Source organism: Siniperca chuatsi, linkage group LG2, assembly GCF_020085105.1.
Source record: "Siniperca chuatsi isolate FFG_IHB_CAS linkage group LG2, ASM2008510v1, whole genome shotgun sequence".
Classification (NCBI taxonomy): Eukaryota; Metazoa; Chordata; class Actinopteri; order Centrarchiformes; family Sinipercidae; genus Siniperca; species Siniperca chuatsi.
The window spans coordinates 6,518,173-6,537,332 of NC_058043.1; the positions used below are offsets into that span (position 1 = coordinate 6,518,173).

Here is a 19,160-nt window from a genome sequence, read left to right on the forward strand (position 1 = left end):
ACACCATTTGGCCCTGCCTGGCCCTGTTTGGCCCTGTTTGGCCCTGTTTGGCCCTGTTTGGCCCTGCTCAGCTCTGTGGTAAACATTCTTCTGAGCCTCACACTAAAAAGCTGCAGAATGAGAGGAGGAGGAGGAATCCCTGACATTCCTATTGGCCGAGGAGTTTTTCAGGCTCACTCTGATTGGCTGGCAGAGTGTGAGCAGGGATTCCCTCAGGGCTCTCTCTGTCTTTGTCTCAGATTAAAAACACAAACAGTCCAGTCAGGCCTCACTGCTCCAGGTAGAAGACCAGGACTGAACTAACAGTCTGGTCTGCTGTTCTGCAGCAGAAAGCAGGAGTCATTAGCAACAGTACAGCTGCTGTTTTTAAGACCATAAATCTCCTTGATTACTGCCAGTCTGCTGCTACATGGTCTACAGCTGAAACACAGGAGGTGTCTGTAATATTTAGCAAAGCAGGGTGAATTCACTGATCAGCAGAGTCAGAGAGAGAAACAGAGGTGAAGGAGGGAGCTGCTGTTTCACTGTAAGGCAGAAAGTGTTGGAAGACTTCAGGGACGCATTGGAGCAAAATCAGGAGGTGAAGAAACCTGTTGAGTTCATGTTGCAGAGGGTGGAGAAGGAGAGCTGGCAACAGGACGAATCAGGCGGGAAGAGAGGAGGAAAAAAATAGGACAGAAATAAGAAGCAGGAGTCCACAGCTGAAGAGGAGAAAGGTGATTTTATAAAAATAGAAAAAGGGAGAAAACTGAGTTTGAAGGTGAAGTGTGGAACCTAGTAGAAAAAAGAAAAATACTTTGCAGTGAGCGTTAAAAGTAAAGAAATGAGAATGAGATGAAAGTCTAGACGGTTAAATTGCAGTGGGCTGTGGAGAGCACCAGGACCAGAGTGGCGCAGGAGCGACTGTGGGCGGGGAGAGAGGAAGTGTGGTCGACAGGAGAGGAATTTAAAGTCCCATTGTTCTGGAGGAGCAGAGGCAGAGAGAACTGAGGAGCCGAGGAGTCGAAACCACCGACAGACGCTGGACAACATGGACGTGAGCTCAGCCATGGAGAAGGTAGGACAGACACATTTACATCTATACTGCTGAACTTTCTGTTAATAGATACTTCCAGATTAACAGTAACGAGGAGGTCAAGGGTCAGCGGGTCAGATAGTCTGATGTGATGTAGCCTCTCCTGTTGATGAAACTCTGGAGAAAGTCTTGTCTTATCCTGCACTGTTATGATGCACTAGTGTATGTATTGTATGTCATGTATTTTGTACCGCCACTCAGAGACCAGTGTATAAGCTTTTCATTGTACTTGAGTATTAGTAAAATGACAATAAAGTTTAATTGAATTGGAATAAGGAGACTTTACTGAGTTCAAGTGAACTTTATATAATATATATATATATATATATGCACAAAAGTCAGCTCTAAGTTTGAAAGAGGATTTACCTACAACCACCCAGAAACTTCTCACATTTCTGCTCCGTTCGTAGCCTGATAATTAGACTGAATGGACATTTTGTTTCTCTTCATTGTTAAGTTGACATTGTCTTCATGTTAATTCATTTCTGTTTGAAAGGGGGTTATTTAGTTTTATTTTGCCATAACAAATTGAGAGATGTATCACACTTGCCAAAATCATTTTCAATTAACACAGAAGCTGTGGCAGCAGTTGTTAGAAGCAGTTAACCCAATGTTTTATGTTGATTTGTATAATACTGTGATTTAGGAGTTATTATTTCTGTACGACGTTCATTTACAACAACTTCTACAGCTGTGTCCAACTCATCCATGCTTACCACCATTTTGAAGCCATTTTTTGATGGGATTTCTAGCTGTGGGTGTACTGTATCGAGGGACAGCTGTGGCTTAGAGGTAGAGCAGGTCGTCCACTAATTGGAAGGTCAGCGGTTTGATCCCGGCTTCCCCAGCCTACAAGTGTCCATACTGAACCCCAATGTGTGAATGAGTCAGTTTATTTGGACGAATAAATGGGGTGAATGTAGTGTGAAGCGCTTTGAATGGTCAGAAGCTTTCCTGGGCTCAGGGTAAGTTTTACAAATATAAAACCTTCATGGATGAAAAATGTATACACCTAGAGTAACACCTTGTTGTTGTACAGATGTCTCTTTTATAATTGAGGTCTATAGGGAAATTGCTTTTTGGGCTGCAGGGGATTTTATTGGTTGCAATACTGCGAGTGGCCACTGTGACAAATTGTCAGCAAGGCTGAGTGGCCCCGCAATATCCAGCTCTCTTAATACATCCATGTTTCTTGGTAGCTAGCTAGTTATGTAGGAAGATGATGTCTTCATTTATAATAACACCTACTTACCTGTAAAAGGCATCAATGAGCTCAACACCAGACCAGTTTGAATTGCTGAGAAAATCTGAGATGTGGTCTTAATTTAAAGTTATAATCCTTAAGATTTTCATGATATCAAACCACATTATTGCTGTTTTTTTCAATTTGAAGGAAGCGAGTTTGCAAACACAAATACACAAAATTATAAATATGAAAATGTAATGAAAGAGTTATAGTTGGATGCCATTTGTTATGTCTTCTTCAGTCTTTATTGAAACAACGTGAGGCGATGACTCTCTCAGTCGAGGTTTGTTGAGCTGCACTGTTACATCAGTTGCTCTCAACTAAACAAAGCAAAAAATGCTTCTCTAATTTTAAAATGTTTTTGAAAAATCTTTTGCTTTTCACATATGGTGAAGATATGATGATATTAAGAACCCAGACAGTTAAACAGTGGCAGTAAGTTAAAATGATGAGACTATATTCACTGGAGTTGATTTGTCCAAAGAAATGGTGCAAAAACAAATGTATGCAACAGTCACCGTGATGGCGTGATGGCAGCACTCGAGGCATTGCTCGACCCTAAAAAGCAGTCGACCTCTTATCAACATGCTCATTTTTATATATCCTATTGGCTCTCTGACCTTCCATAGACTCTCACTGCAGAAAAAAGAAAGAGCCTCCACTAAACACTAAACTGTATGTTCTACAGTTGAAGATATTTTAAATCAGTTTGGATGAATCTCTCGGGCTTGTTCACATCCAATTAATTTCAAACAGCTGGAGATTTCTAATTCAGTCAGTGAAGGTAATCCATGACCACGAGGACCCGATCCCCCTGCTGGGTCTGTTCTGGCAGCCGAGTACAGTTTGTCTCCCACAGATCCCTCCTGTAATTCATTCTCTGGTTGTCCATCCAGAGGTCACATCAGTCTGAGGCAGATAACCTGATGGATCAGCGTCACCTGTCGGGGGTTTGATCCCCCGGCCGCCCTTTAGACGTCGGAGCTGGAAAAGCTGCCATCACCAGGATGGAAATAACCCCCAACACACACACACACAATGACACACACAAAAACTCTCAGACTGGATAAAGTTGAATAGGACTGCAACTAATGATTATTCATCATCATCGATTAATCTGCCAATTATTTTCTCGATTAGTTGATTAATCGTTTGATCTCTAAAATGCTAGAAAACAGTGAAAAATGTCTGTAACAGTTTCCTGAAGCCCATAGTGAAGTCATCCAGTTGCCTTTTTGGTTCGACCAACACTCCAAACAATTAAAATATTGTATTTACTGTCACATAGAACAAAGAAAAGCAGCAAATCCTGACAAATGACAAGCTGGAACTGGGGAATGTTTGACATTTTTTCTTATTTAAATTATTAATCGCTTATCAAACTAGTTGCCGATTATTGTCTGTCATTCGACTAATCATTGCAGCGCTAAAGCTGAATGTGCAGCTTTACAAATTCCCAATTACAAAGACAAAATGCAAATGCAGTCAGCAGTCAACACCACTGAGTGCGGTTTCAGTTTCATTTCCAGAGTTTCAAAGGAAAAATCTATTTAAGTATATAAAGGAAACAATAAAAAGAATCACCATAATCTCTGCTCTCCCATCAAAACAAACTTTCTGTTTCTTCGTGAAGAGATTTTTGTTTACACTGTTGAATAGTGACAAGGTGCTGTCTACTGTCTACCAGCTCATTTGTGGCACATTGTCTGATTTTGTTGTAAGTGGAGAACAACAGGAAATATCCAGGATCCCATGTGACAAAGGTCTGGACTCAGGACGTTAACTGCAGCAGGTCAACTCGCCGCCTCTTTGACCTCCAGCTTCTTATCTCACAGCGTTTCCTGCAGTTTCCTCTTCACATAGCCGACATGTTTAGAATTACTCAGCGAGGCTCACTCGAGTCTGAACCACCTATGACATACTTGCCTTATCTGACTCCTAAATATAGAGCTGCCACACTTTTCCCTCTTTCTGAAAAAATGTATTTCTAGTTTCGCTCATATGTATCATTTGGCAGACGCTGTTATTCAGAGCAACTAATCAGTCTTTGCTGTTCAGTATTTGTGGTTAAGATATCTTCATCAGACCAATTGAAGATTGTCAGTGATTACCTGATAACAGAGGAGCTACACAGCATAAATGTTTGTGCTGATTTGAAAAGCTTCAAATAATTCAATAGTTCATTTCAGCTTTCAGATAAATAGAAAGAAGGACAAAATGTTATTTATGTAATGTATTGCAACTGCTGCAGATTAGGGACCCGACATAGAGCAGCCAAAATATGAGGGCTGAAACGATCACTATGGATAACAAAAGTGTTAAAAAAATAATTTAATAACTAAGATTTATTATTATTTATTAAATAAGTAGTCATACAAATAAACACAGATAAAATATAATCATGAAAGTGGTAAATAATCTGATCATTTTCAGATTCATAAAACTTTTTGGTCCACCACAAGGCGAAGGACATTTGTTCACAGTATTCATTTTGGCACCTGATTCAGTTTTAGCTTTTTGACAAAAATGTAGATTAGTTTTAGTCAAATTTTATTAATTAGATTTTTGTTAGTTTTGGTCAATAAAAACTAAAGGCATTTCAGTCTAGTTTTCGTCAGTGAAGTTTTAATAAATGCTGCCTGCATGTTTTCTTAGTTTGTTTTGTTGCCACTTCTTGTCTAATTCTTTGTGGAGTGTAGAAGAATTTACTCAATAAGGCACTGACTGTGAAATGCAACGTCTGCGCTTACGTCTGTCAGGGGAATTTTGATGCATGGCATTTCCCACCTCTCTCTCTCCCTTTGTTTCCCGTCATCTCAGCACTGTTTATCATAAAATGCCCGAAAAATATTTTCAAAAATGGAACTTTTGTGCACAAGCAAATTGAGAAGTTTTTGCAACCACAAAAAAAGTTTCTAAAAGTTGGTCAGTGTAACTTGTTGTTTTCAGACTCGTTCACCACAACCAAAGTAATTACCTGCATCATGGCAGCTGTGTCATGACTGGTTGCAGGCTGAGTAATATGTTTATTTCTTCTTTGGAGGAACTTTTGAGTCACGTTTGCTCTTACTGTGACTCATAAGCTCCTCCCACCACCAGAGTCACAGTGAGTATACTCACCGGTTAAGAACACCGTTAAACAAACTGTTGACAAATTGGATTTCATTGGGTGTTTTAGTGCCTGAGTTTTAGTGTGAACGTTCCTTTAAAACTGGTTTGGGTTTGAACTGACCTCAGAAAGGTTTTTCGCTCCTGACATCACATAATGTACCAGTCCTGGTTACTGTTAACTGGTGTCAGTTACATAATAATGACACACTGTCAGTCAGTGTATTCCAGAGGGATGTAATGAAGTCTTGTTCTTCTTCAGCTGTTTCCGGTCCAGCCGTCATCGCTGTGACCTTTTCAACACGGGCGGATCAACAGTCTCTTCACTGTCACTGACAACACACACTCAGTCTCTCTCTTCACACCTCTAAACACACTCATCTGTCCTCTCTCACTGCTAACGATTGCTCGACACTCCTGTCCACATACTTCAGTGTACTGTTGGTCTGGGTCTGTTTTTCCTGGTTTGCGTTCCTTGGTTCCAATGAAGGAAAATAACTTAAGGGAATAGTTCGACATTTTGGGAAATGTGCTTATTTTCATTCTTGTTTAGAGTTAAATGAGAAGTATCACTCTCATGTCTGTGCAGTAAATATAAAGCTACAGTCAGCAGCTAGCTAGCAGTTAGCTTAGCACAAACACAGGAAATGGAGGGGAAACGGCTAGCCTGGCTACATCCAACAGTAACAAAATCCGCCTTCCAGCACCTCTAAAGCTCACTAATTAACACGTAATATCTTGTTTGTTTAATCCAGGCAAAGTTTGAAGTGGAAAAGTTTTATGGGTGGTTATGTGCCAGACCGACAGATTTCCTGGTGATGAACAGTTGTCATGCAACCAGCAGAGACTCCAGGAAGTTACTGGTGGCAGGCTGCTTAATATTTAGTGTACGGACATGAAAATGGTATCAATCGTCTCTTCTAACTCTCAGCCAGAAAAAACTAATAAGCGTATTTCCCAATATGTCAAACTTCTCCTTTAATGCTACAGCACACATTAATATTTTAGAGAACAGTGTTGTTCCAGCTTCGCGCCAACATTTTGGTGAAGGTCCTTTCCTGTTTCAACGTGACAATGCCCACCTGCACAAAGCCAGGTCCATAAAGAAATGTTTTTTCCCAGTTTGGTGTGGAAGATCTTGACTGGCCTGCACAGAGTCCTGACCTCAACCCTATCCAGCACTTTTGTGATGAACTGAAACACTGACTGGGAGCCTGACCTTATCACCAACATCAGTATTGGATCTCACTAATGCTCTTGTGGCTCAATGGGAGCAAATCCCTGCAGCCAGTTCATCATTTTGGAAGAGCATGTGTCTGTCTCTCTATTTATACAGTATATTACATGTATGAATGTCTCCCTGAGGAGAGATGGGCTTGTTAATACTTGGTGACAGATGGACAGGTGGACAGTCTGTCTCTCTCTCTGTAAGACAAATAGCAGCAGGTTGTTTTAGCAGAACAGTCGTCAGGTTTCCTGCCAGAGGCTTTGAAAACAGTCAGTCATCCGTGACAATCACACACACACACACACACACACACACACACACACACACACACAGAAACATCTTATAACCAAAAACAAAGGTTGACCAGAAACCAACAGATCACCAAATTAAACTTACCGCCACAGTTAAACTTTAACATTTTTGACCTTGGAAATAATTTTAATAAGGATTGCGGACAAGTTATTTTCTTTTTAAAAAGGAAAAGGGGAAAAAAGGAGCGGAAAGGTGAGGCACAGTGAGGACAGGAAGAGAAACAGACGAGAGGAGCGAATAAGAAAAAACAGTGGGACTGTTAAAACAGATAAAAGACGAAATGTTTGTAGAGCTGAAGAGGAGGAGATGAAAAATTGAGTGTTGGGATGACAGATAAGACTGAAGTGTGATGATTATGTCATTGGGTGGACCAATGAGATCATCCACCCTGTGTGTGTGTGTGTGTGTGTGTGTGTGTGTGTGTGTGTGTGTGTGTGTGTGTGTGTGTGTGTGTGTGTGTGTGTTGTTCACTCCCTTCTCTTCCTCCCACACTCACTGAGAAAAGTTGAAAACAACAACTGTTACTCTCCGTGTCGTACGAATATCTTTGTTTTTCAGATCAGAACTGTAAATTTCTGTTTTCATCAAACAAACTGCTGTCACACCTGTTCAGTTTGGTTCTGGCTCAGTTATTTGAGGCTAAGTTTGGGGTGAAATTGTTTTGGTTAACTCAAGGTCCACATACTTGCTTTTTCCAGAGCTTTCACTCACATCTCACAGTCCTCATCAGCAGAGGACGTTGGTTGAAAGTTACAGAGAAAGCTGGTAAAGTGGACAATGAATTGAGATTATTTTGTCAAAGAAGAAAGACAAGAATGAACTTTCATGTTCAGAGTTTTGGTCCATGTTTTAATCAGGGTTTCACTAACTTTAATGTAAAAACTCCCTTTAAAATGTTTTCTTTATTGCATCAGGAAAAGTAAAATATTTCAAGTCCACAGTGGTTCCTCGTCAGGTACAGAGGCAGGCTCAGGTGTGTGTCATTGAAGAAACAGTCTTAAGGCATGGTCAAACCAGAAAGTGGCACAACTAAATAAATCTGCACGTCTTTGTAAAATATTTGGCTCTAGAAACTTGTAGACACAGTGATTTCTTGCCGGGCTAATTGGTAAACTACTGTAGCTGGCAAGTTAAACGCTAACCAGCTGGGCTGAACTTCTCGTTTACTTCCCCCTGGCATTTTGTTCATAGGATTGTACATAATTCATTCAACAAAGAGTTATTGAAGAGGTGAAAAACCTGGTGTTATTCTATATTTTTCTTATTGTCAACAAATCCCATGAAAAGACCAAAACCAACAATGTGGTAGTCTGTACTAGTACTTTCTGACTTCCTTAAAATGTCTGTGGCACTCAGCCCCAAGTCCGTTGGATCCAACCAAAGACATCTTTAAAAACGTGTCCCAAATATATTGTTTCTTTTTTTTAAAGTCTTGTTAATTTACTGAAACAGCTGGGCACTTAGTTTTCAGTAAACATTACTCAGACAGGAGTAAATAGGGCATTTGCTGGGGACTATTTTTAGTGGTGGATTAATACACATTTGATGCTCTTGTGAGTATTTCCAGCACCAGGACGGTGTACGTGGGGTTGAGTCAAAAGCACTGATAAGATATGTCAGGCTTTGATACACAAACAGTAAGAAAAATGAAGAACATCACCGGACTTGTCCCTTAAAAGGTTAAAATGTTCATCTCATAATCATGGCCTAGTGTTTCATAATTTTGTCTTACCGCAGTATTTTCTGTTTTTATCATTCCAACCTTTTCATCAGTTTTTTCTTTTCCTTTTCCTGGTGGAAATGGTTTTCTATACTGTTGTGACCTCTGACCTTGACGCTCTCACAGTTAGGTTGCTCATAATGTAGAAAGAAACTTAAATGGACTGTACCTCACAGGATCAGAGTTATGTAAATAATTTGGATATATAACATCAATCTGTTTGTATTTGGTCCCCTGTGTCTCCTCTCAGATGTCTGTAAAGCAGAGTGCAGGAGGAGGACTTGCAGCGGTGTGTCTTGTATGTGAGAGCTGCTCTGGATTCCAGCCACATTCTTGGAGGTACAACTCTGTTTTGTTTTTATTATTATTTTCTCTCTGCAAAAATGATTCAGATTCTGGATCAGTTTTGGATGAATTCAGTATCTATAGTTACATGTTTTGGCTGTAACTGAAACGGTGAAGCGTTTTGAATTCACTACAACTCTGATTCACACCTCTGTGTGGCTTCTTCTTCCACAGCAACGACAGCTGAGGCTCATGGGCATTGTAGTATTTAGAGCCGTCCACCAAACTGACAGAAAAAACATGATTTCTCAGAAACAAAGACGAAATAATAAAACTGATGACCATACCATAAACCCATAGTAAATTGTTCAGGAGACTCCTGTGTTTCGATGCTGACAAACACTGAGATGATCATTAAAAGGAAATTTTGAAATAGGAAAAAAGTTAAACCTTGTTGTAATTAATTGAAATGTAATTTGGTTTTGTGGGTCTTCAGTAATCATGTTGAGGCGAGCCTACTGAACTCAGTGCCCGTCAGTCCCGTCATACTAGGTTTTGTTGGGGGAAACCACCAAAATGGTGGCCTACAAAAAGTATCCCAAATTATCACAAACTTCCCAAAACATTTTTTACCCACCCAATTAAATTAAAGTAGCCCAATTAGGCAGACAATTCTCTACAAGCTGATCACGTGACACGTTCTTATTTGATGTCTTATCGCTCAATGACTTCATCTCTCTCCTCTCTTTCTTCTCGAACTGTCCACTGTGCAGGAAAGCCTGTATCGCCTGCGGCTGCAGCACAGTCAACCACGCTCCTGGAAGTGATGTCGAAGACGACCAGCGAATGGGACGCCTGCTCACAGACTCATCCTGCTCCCATTTGACAGCGAAGGTTAAAGGAGGCGGCGGCCTTCGCATGTACAAAAGGAACCGAATGATCGTGACCAATCCGGTGGTGTCACGTAAAGACCCGACGTTCAACACGACGACATACGACTGGGCGCCGGCCGGCCTCAACCAGACACTGGTGAGGATCAGTGTGAAGTACAGGAGGTTGGTTGTTCGTATGAAGCTGCAGTCTGTTGGTCTGTGTCAGCTTGTAAAGTCACATTTTACTCACCAGCTGAGATCTGAGGACACGATGACTCTGCCGGATAGAGCTTCTCCAAAAATGTACACAGCAATCACACAAAATAAATCATGTTTGTTTTAATCAAACCCACAATTTAAGCATGTGATCTAAACCTTTGATTTGTCAGTGAAAACACAAGCAAATGTTTAAATTACAACCCAAACCATCTGTATATACAGTATGTGCACAGTTGCTTTAAAAACCAGCAATACATCAGACGTAAGGAAGCATTTGAAAACGCATAGCATAAGAATATTGACCATCAATAGCAGGAAGACCATCGTACCATCACAGCCATAAACTTAACATTATGGTGTTTGAACTTTTTGTTGTAAACTGGAGGTGTTACTTTCTAAAGGAGGCGGAGTGGACTGGCTGCAGTGACGGTGGAGCAGCAGCCGCTTTATGGCGTATTGCACCATTAGTTTTATCCCTGTTACACACAAATACTGTTATACACATACACACAAAGTCACACAATGCTAATAAACACATTATCATTAGAGGACGATTGGATGACGTTCAAATACTGATAGCAGCATTGACTGCCCAGTTGGTATTCTGGTTTTGACCAATCAGTAACTGGTACCAGTTTAAGACCGGGCCTCGGTACCCATACCTAGATGTCGGGTATGTTTGTTTTCAACCTCCTGTCCCATGTGTACATACTCATAAACAAAGAAAGTGAGTGTGTTGTTTCAGCTCACATTTTCACCACCGTAAAGTGAAAAACTAGTACGCAAGTAAGCATGATGAGCGCAAATATCGATTATTTTGTCAATATGAAAAACTACATTTTATACCCATCCTAAGGGTTTACCACTCAGTTTGTTTTAGTTTAGTTTCTGCAGCCCTCTCTGTGTGTCGAACAGTCTAGACCGTCTGGTTTCCATTAAAAACAGACTGAAGTATGTTTCAGGTTTCACAGCCTATAATTATAAGGATGACAGTGATTATTGAGCACTGCAGCGTGGCGGGGCAGTTGCGGGGGGACATTACTGTGGTTGAACTTGTAGAAACAAATCCTGAGAGGAACTGCTCTCCAGATCTGTCTCTAAAAATCTTCAGCATGTTGTTTGTTTCATCCTAGACTTTTGTAGGGTCTAAGGATAGAGGGTGTCGTAGGCCTCTGCTGTACAGATTATAAAGCCCCTTAAGGTAAATTTGTGATTTTGGGCTAAATAAATACAATAAAAACATTTGTTTATAACACTGCAGCATGTAGACTCTGCTAATGCAGCTCTAGACTGTTAGTCACTATCTTACTCCGGTGTAGTCATCAGACAACACACAGATGTGTCACTGACAACACCTGGACAGTGTGATGACAACTGAAATACAGTTAGTCTTCTGAACATTTCTTCTAAACTGAAGTATGTCATCCAGCCATGTTAGCGTTTTTGAGAAAGCCCATCCACACTGCAATGTGAGACCAGTGTATTTACTTTAGAGAGTGTGTTCAACAAGCAAAAATTTCAGTGGTGGGAGATGTCAGAGAAGTGCCAAAATGAAATGAATGAATGGTGTTTGAATTGATCCGCAGTATCATGGATATATAAAGGCAAATGATAAACAGACCGAGCAGAATTCATTCATTTTAATTTAAAAATGTTGTAGTTTTTTGTTTTTTTGTTTTTAGCTTTTTTCACTCTTTCTTGATCTTGAGCTTTCTGATTTCTCCCAGTGACTTACTGTATGTTTCTCAATGAGACCATTAAAGACTCTGGAGACATTAGTATTATACATGGTAGTATAAATGTCAGCAGGTTACAAAAGTCTTAACTCACTCACATCACTAACACAGAAATAAATACCTCAGCACTGAAGTCTGCTCTTTTAAATTTGTAAGTTGGAACTGATGAATCTCAGAGGTATGTAGTGGATATTAAGTTGTTTTATAGGATATGAACACATATTTTATAACTCTGTGGTAAAGCTCTGTACAGAATATCTGCTCAGGGGCAAATAATGAGCTAAAATTGATCTTTAGTCTACTATAATTTAAAACATTTCTCATCAGTCAACTTAGCAGAGTTCCTTTATTTGCTTCAGTGTCAATCATTTATAAGGGCTGGTATCATATCAGCTGATTTAAATGGTGTAGTTTTATTTTTAGTAAAAACTCTCACCAGTTGTGGAAAGCAACTATGTACATTTTCTCAACTACTGTACTTAAGGGCAATTTTGAGGTATTTTTACAGATTTCCATTTCATTCTACTCTATACTTCTACTCTACTGCATTTTAAGAGTAAAATACTGTACTTTTCTCCATTTATTTGACAACTGTAGTTACTTTTTACATTTAAAACAAATGATAAACTTTTAAAATATAATGCATGCTTCTCAGCCAGCTGCAACATTAAAACGCTGCATACACATTAATGCATCAGTAAAAGAAATAAATATAATAATATAATACTCTAATACTACTAAAAGGGGGCATTCTGCATAATGAGTACTTTGAAGTATAATTTGCTGACAATACTTCTGCACTCTTCGCCTAAGTAAAAGTTTGAATGCAAGACTTTTTACATTGTGTTATTACTACTTTTACTTAAGTAAAAGTTCTGAATACTTCTGCCGCCACTGACTAAAACTAAAAAGTACCTTAAAACAGGCCTAGCTAAGATAATCAGATAAAATGGTCAATCAGCTCCATCAGTTTCTGACCTGCAGTTCCAGTCCACCACCTACAATTTTAACTTACATGTTAAAATTGCAGCAGCTGTTACTTTCTTTGTCTGACGTTGGCAACATCAACATGTCTGCAGTACATCTGCAGGTCTAAACTGCTGCAGTTACTTTACTCTCTTACAGATGGTGCAGGTTGGCAGGTGTAGAACTGATCTAATAATGACCAAACAGCCCCAACGTTGTGGTGAATCTCCAGCCTGATAAATGTGAATGAGTGAAGGAAGCATTTGTCAGTTTGTCAGTGAATTACAATTTCAATTAGATGGTTCACATCTCAGCTTCACATCTCAACATAAATAATGAAACATTTAAGCTGCTGTAAAAATACTATATTACTGTAAAAGTAACCAGAACTCCAATGCCCCGGATCCCCCTCAGGCCATGCAGTACATGGAGCTGATCCCGGAGAGTCAACGTCCTGTCTCGGGGACAGATGGAGCGTTGGAGCGACGCAGGCAGCTCTTCAATCAGCTCCCCGTCCACGATCAGGACCCCATGAAGTGTCAGAGCCTGGCCAGTGAGGAGGAGGTACAGGAAACAACACACATTGTTATAGTTCACTAATTATGTACAAATTGTATTCCTGTGGTACAAATATGTTTCAATGAATTCCCCACACTACAGACATCCATTGCTTATAACCCAATTATTGTTAGCTACCAAGTTAACATATAACAATATCACTTAAATCAGTTTTTCTGGCTGGAAAACAACTTGCACACGATGGATATTCTTGTTACAAGCTGACTCTGATCTCTAACTTCTCCTACATCCTCCTGCAGATTTCCTCCATGCTGCTGTTTGTGAAGCACTACAAACAGGAGGTGCTGGGAGTCGGGGAGGTGGCCTTACCTGGTGAGGGCGGAGCTCTGAGGGAAGCAGCCATTCAGAGGACAGCGAAGGAGGCCAAAGACCGCAGCAACAGCGACAAGAAGGATCAGGACCACGGCTCGACCAATCGCAGCACTGCCTCCGCTGCTGGTTCCACTAATGGAACAGAAGACAGCACAAAGACTGAATATGTAAGTAAATAAGGTGTCTGACATCTTTAAAGTTTAAATCCTGGTAATGTTGGTGGCAGCCTTAAGAAAACCACTTTTGCTTTGACAAAGCACCAGACAGAGGAAACATCAGCAGATGCATTTCCAGTCCAGTTATTCTGGTCCAGTTATTTAGTAGGTTGCCCTCTCTTGTTAAAAATGTGCAGGATCCTGTCGCACTGCTAAAACAATTCTTCAAACCCAAAAAGACCTTAAATGCTTAATGGTGTCAACGCTGCCCAGTTTACACCCACTTTTGGGACACTTTGGTTGAATTTACAACCATTTGGTCCAATATTTCTGTCCCCTAATTCACTCAGAAAAGGTTTTCTGTTCCTAACACATTTATAATGGATCCTAGGCCCCTAAAATATGACCGTTAATAGGCCTGAACACACTACTGACCACCTAATTCACACCTATTTCTGGGGAATTCTGGGATACACTTGTGTGGCTCTCTTTCTGTCAAAAATGGTTTCTATCAAAGTTCAAAGCAAGCAGGACAGCGGGCTTCCTTATTTATAGGAGATACTACCACCTGATTTGGGGTGTGGGGTGAGTGCACTGATCTTTCTTAGGTTGCAATTAAAAAAACTCGTCAGAGTTAATTAACCAATAGCGAAATTTGTTAGAGGGCTACCTACTGTATGTATTCATAGAACTGGAGTTATATCCAGGTAACTTCTTTTTTCAATTGCACTCCAACCCTTCATGTTACCCCGAATAGATTACTAACTTGCCCTCCTTTAGTCACAAAATGTTGCATGGGGCTATTGCTCTCCGAGCAGATCGTGCACTGAAAGATCCCCCAAAATGCCTCACTGTAATGTTTCTTCACCCCACCCATTTTAAACTAGAACTTTGTTCCGGGAGTTTGGTACACGACCTTCTTTCACTTTCACATACTGTCCTCTCTGTCCTCTAGCGGTGTGCTGGTTGCAAAGGTGAGGTTGCCAAGGAGTTTCCAGCTGTTTATGCTGAGCGTGCAGGTTACCATAGCGCCCTGTGGCATCCCACCTGCTTCGTATGTTCAGAGTGTGGCCAGGAATTGGTGGACCTGGTCTACTTCTGGTCCAATCAGAAGCTGCTCTGCGGAAGACACTACTGTCAGACGGTCTGGCCGCGATGCTCAGGCTGTGATGAGGTGAGATGACATCACAATAGACTTCTTGTAGACACGATTAATATCAGACGGAGGAATGTAGTGATGTGTTTGTACAGACATTTCCCCCCAGAGGATGAATCCTGACTTTAGTTTATGAGTAAATAACTGTAAAACTAATGACATTCCCATCAGCCTCAGCTATGTTTTTTGTTTACTGCTAATTAGCAAATGTTACCATGCTAAGAGTCTAAACTAACATGGTGAACATGGTAAACATTATAGCTTCTAAACATCAGCATGTTAACATTGTCATTGTGAGCATGTTAGCATTTAGCTCAAAGCACGGCTGTGCTTAAGTACAGCCTCACAGAGTCGCTAGCATGTGACTTGCTGTAGACTCTTAGTATACAGTATGGAGATGGAGTCTACCTGTGTAACCACATGCCATAATACTGTAATATACCTCATCAAACATTATCAGTTAAATAACAATGTTTATTTATCACTGTTAATTTAATTATCTCCTCTCTTACGTCCCCTTTGCCCCCCTGTGCTGTTCTCCTTCCTCAGTTGATCTTCTGCCAGTCTTTCCACACGGCGAAAGATGGACGGACGTGGCATCATCATCATTACTGCTGCTGGAAGTGCGGGCAAAACCTGGACACACCCTGTCACCACTGAGACACTCACACAATACAGAGTTCAGTACAATATGGTGTTCAGTTTTAAGATGTTTAAGCACTGCTCGAAAACAGAATGATAAGGAGCTTCAGAGGCAGTGAAGCAGTACCAAACGAAAATGTCAGACAAGACAAAAAAAATATTAATCTAATAAATCTAATATCGACTGTTGGTTAGCTTGTTTATATAGAACAAAAGAAATAGGTAAAGATAAATAATAAAGAATAAGTAGAGCTTTAGTTGACAATTAGTATTCAAAATACTGTATTCTACAAAGAAAAAAGGCCCAGCTGATACATTGATATTTAAAATACTTAAGACATCTAGCTGACACTGAAGTACTCAAAGACTTGTTCAGTTGAGCCTACTGGTGTTTCAAGTACTTAACGAAATGTTTAGTTGACACAAAAGTGTTTTAAGTACTTAAAGAAACATTTGGTTGATTTATTAGCACTTAAAGTACTGACAGTGACTGGAGCCAGATGTGCTGGTTTCAGCCTGCTGTGTTTCAGATACAAACAGCAGCTTGTTGCTGGGAGGAGCAGACCTGACAGCTAAGACGATCAAATCAAATGAGAAATAAATATATTAGTAAATATACATTTAAGAAAATAAAATTTTAAGACATTGACAAATGCATGTGACAAAACAATCGCAACTCAAGGTTCACTTACTAGCTGGTCCCGGAGCTTTTAACCTTTTAACCAACACAGTCTCATCAGCAGATGGCGTAGGCTCAGTTGTCGTGGAACTAGATGTTCAAAGTCTCCGTTTTTCTGAGCACTGTTAGGATTTTCTGTCCCGTGAATCAAAGTTCTTGACCTTGAAAAAATCAGTTTGACAAAACAGTCTCAACTCATGGTCTACTTACTAGCTTGGAGCTTTCGACCGTATCACACCATCTTCATCAGCAGAAAAAGTTTGAACATCTACTGTACGTCATGAACATCGACAGTCCCACGACAACTAAGCAAACTCCATCTGCTGAGATCAGGAATGAAGCTCGATAATTATATTTTATTTATCTCTGTCTCCTCAGGATTTATTTTGTCCTGCATGACGTAGCTAAGAGTTTTTCAGCTTTTAATCCCATGTTGAGCCACTTGAATGCAATACTGTATATCATCATTTCTGTGTGATGTATTTGGAGCTCTCTTCATGCTTTTCAAAATATCATACATAGGTATAAATTCAAATTTACATACGGGGTCATGGAAATACTGGTACTTAAAAACAGTTTCAAGGACCAGAGAAAGTCAAGAAAACCTGATTTAACCCTTAAAGGTCTGCTTCATACTGTCATAGATTGTATTTTGAAGGGGCACACTGCAAAAAATCTTGTAATTCTTTCTTGTAATTGAATTTTATTTCCTTAAAACAAGTGAAATAATGTGCTAGTGCAGTGAGAATATGTCAACAGATTTTTAGTATGAATCAACTTATCTTAAAATATGTACGAAATTGTAATTAAATCCTAATGTGAGGTTTGAATCTGTGCAGATATCACTTGTTAGCATTTATTTCAAGCAGAAATAATCTAAACCTCAGAGAACTGGACAGGCAGAAGGCTGCAAAAGGCATATAACTAATTAGTAATTAATAGGACTCTGCTGGATTTTTTTTTGTGTTTTTTCTGCATTAGATTTCAACCCTCTTGGGTGGTGTGTTTGTTATACTAATTGTACAATTAGAAAGTATGGATTTTACTTACCATTAATATGTAATTTCCTTCTCTTTCCTTTCTGTTTGACGTGTTGTTTCAGTCAAACTGCAGATCCATTTGCATTTAACCTCTTTCATGAACATGGGTCTCTGCTGCTGCTAAACGCTGCTTTATGTTACTTATATTAGTTTTATATTTTGCTAACACTAACAAAGAGTACTGTGAGGTACACAAAGTTTTCTGGCTGCAAAATTAGTAATTTTGCAATGTGCTAAAACCCCTGAAAACAAGTTAGCCAGAAATAAAGTCTGCGCTAGACAGAAGCTAATTAGCTTTACTTTTGTTCCATGAAATATAATTCATCAATACAATCAGGTAGCATAACATCAGCTAATATTTGCATGTTTTTTTAATCCTTCAGTTACTGTTTGAATTGATTGCTGTTACTGTAACAAAATGCTAATTGTTTAGAAACAAGGACAATATTTTAGCTAGCGATATTGTTTGACGTGATTAGCTAAATATAGCATATTGACAAACAATACCGTTGAATACAGGCTTATCTGTGACAGACAAGATGAAACAGTAGAATATAGCAATATCAAACTGAATATTGATAGTTTTATCTCAGTGTGTCCAGTATGACACGTTTAGCCGGGAGCGTATCTATGTTCCCCGGCTCAATATCCTTAATATGACACATTAAGGAGACCTTTCAAAGGGTTTTATGTTCTCAGCAATGTTTTTCCCTGGATGAAATGTCCAATGTATGTTTCCCTGGGTCAGTATTCTGAAATCACCCACCTACAGCTTATAGCTTACTGACGTTATACTCCTTGAAACCTACACCCTCACATTTGTGGGCAAGACAGTTTTCTTGACTTTAGACATTGATATCTCCACAGTGGCAGAAAATATTTTTTCCATTCAAACTGCATTTGAAACGTCTATCTCCCTTCGTTCTTTTGCAATTTGAACTTCAAAGATAGTCCTTACTTATAGCCCTTTGACATAGGAGCCTGGGGACATAGGGATGAGCCCGTTTAGCCTAGCTTAGCACAAAAACTGGAAGTGGGGGGGAAACTGCTAGCCTAGCCTAGCCAAGCTCAATCAATTATGAAATAATACATGTTTGAAATTAACACAACGAGATAAGCTCTTTGTCTGGGTGATTGATGATAAACAAGGATTTCAAAAATCCCCTCTGTGAAGGAAATTAAGTTTTTGTTATAATGTGTAGAATTGTTTTTTTTTTTGAAGACCAGAAACTGGCAGATCGCCGGTGTGAAAAACGTATGTTTTAAATTAAGAAGTTTTATGCTGTGTTCACAATTCACAGTGAGTAATTCAGTACACAGTGGTGGACACTAACTGTGTGATGGCACAGATGGTATTTGGTGCTTTGAAGGTAACTAACTTGTTCAGTGTTTTTTCTATTGCATTGTGGGCAGGGGCGGAGGACTCGGGGGGGATCAAAGATACTAGAATGAATGGCTGTGGATGGGGGAGGGGTCCACAGAGAAAGCCCATGTACAGGGTCCAGACAACAATATACAACGATACTAATTACTGAATTCCACTGTGAAAAGTGAGTGATGTAGCATAAGTCATTATTTTACTGTTTTAAATCAGCATGATGATGTTTTTATATAGCCTAGATGAAAGGTTTTGAAGTGATGATGGCGTCTCCTGCAGGGATTAATGATAATCCCACGCCAGGTTATGGTTGAATGTCATGTTTTGGAATTTGTTTTTGCATCATTTCTTTCTTCAGGGGAAAATCATCACACGTCAGAGAAAGTAAAGTTGCTGCTGATCGTGTTTTGACAGCTGATGGGTTGGAATTAAAGTTACTTCTGATTGAACGT

The 19,160-nt window shown here is 39.7% G+C and overlaps 1 protein-coding gene across 2 annotated transcripts; it reads left to right on the forward strand.

The window, feature by feature from the left end:
* The first annotated feature begins 291 nt into the window (after positions 1-291).
* On the forward strand, positions 292-19,157 carry lmcd1 (LIM and cysteine-rich domains 1). 2 transcript variants are annotated; one of them, XM_044210694.1, is made up of 8 exons: positions 292-716; positions 862-1,057; positions 8,940-9,028; positions 9,748-10,003; positions 13,182-13,331; positions 13,586-13,825; positions 14,769-14,987; positions 15,519-19,157. In XM_044210694.1, exons 2-8 carry the CDS (start codon positions 1,031-1,033, stop codon positions 15,627-15,629), a joined length of 1,092 nt encoding a protein of 363 aa, XP_044066629.1. In that variant the 5' UTR covers positions 292-716; positions 862-1,030; the 3' UTR covers positions 15,630-19,157. The 2 variants fall into 2 exon arrangements, with proteins under 2 accessions (XP_044066629.1, XP_044066618.1); XM_044210683.1 differs by having other exon boundaries at positions 292-1,057.
* Positions 19,158-19,160: the final 3 nt, after the last annotated feature.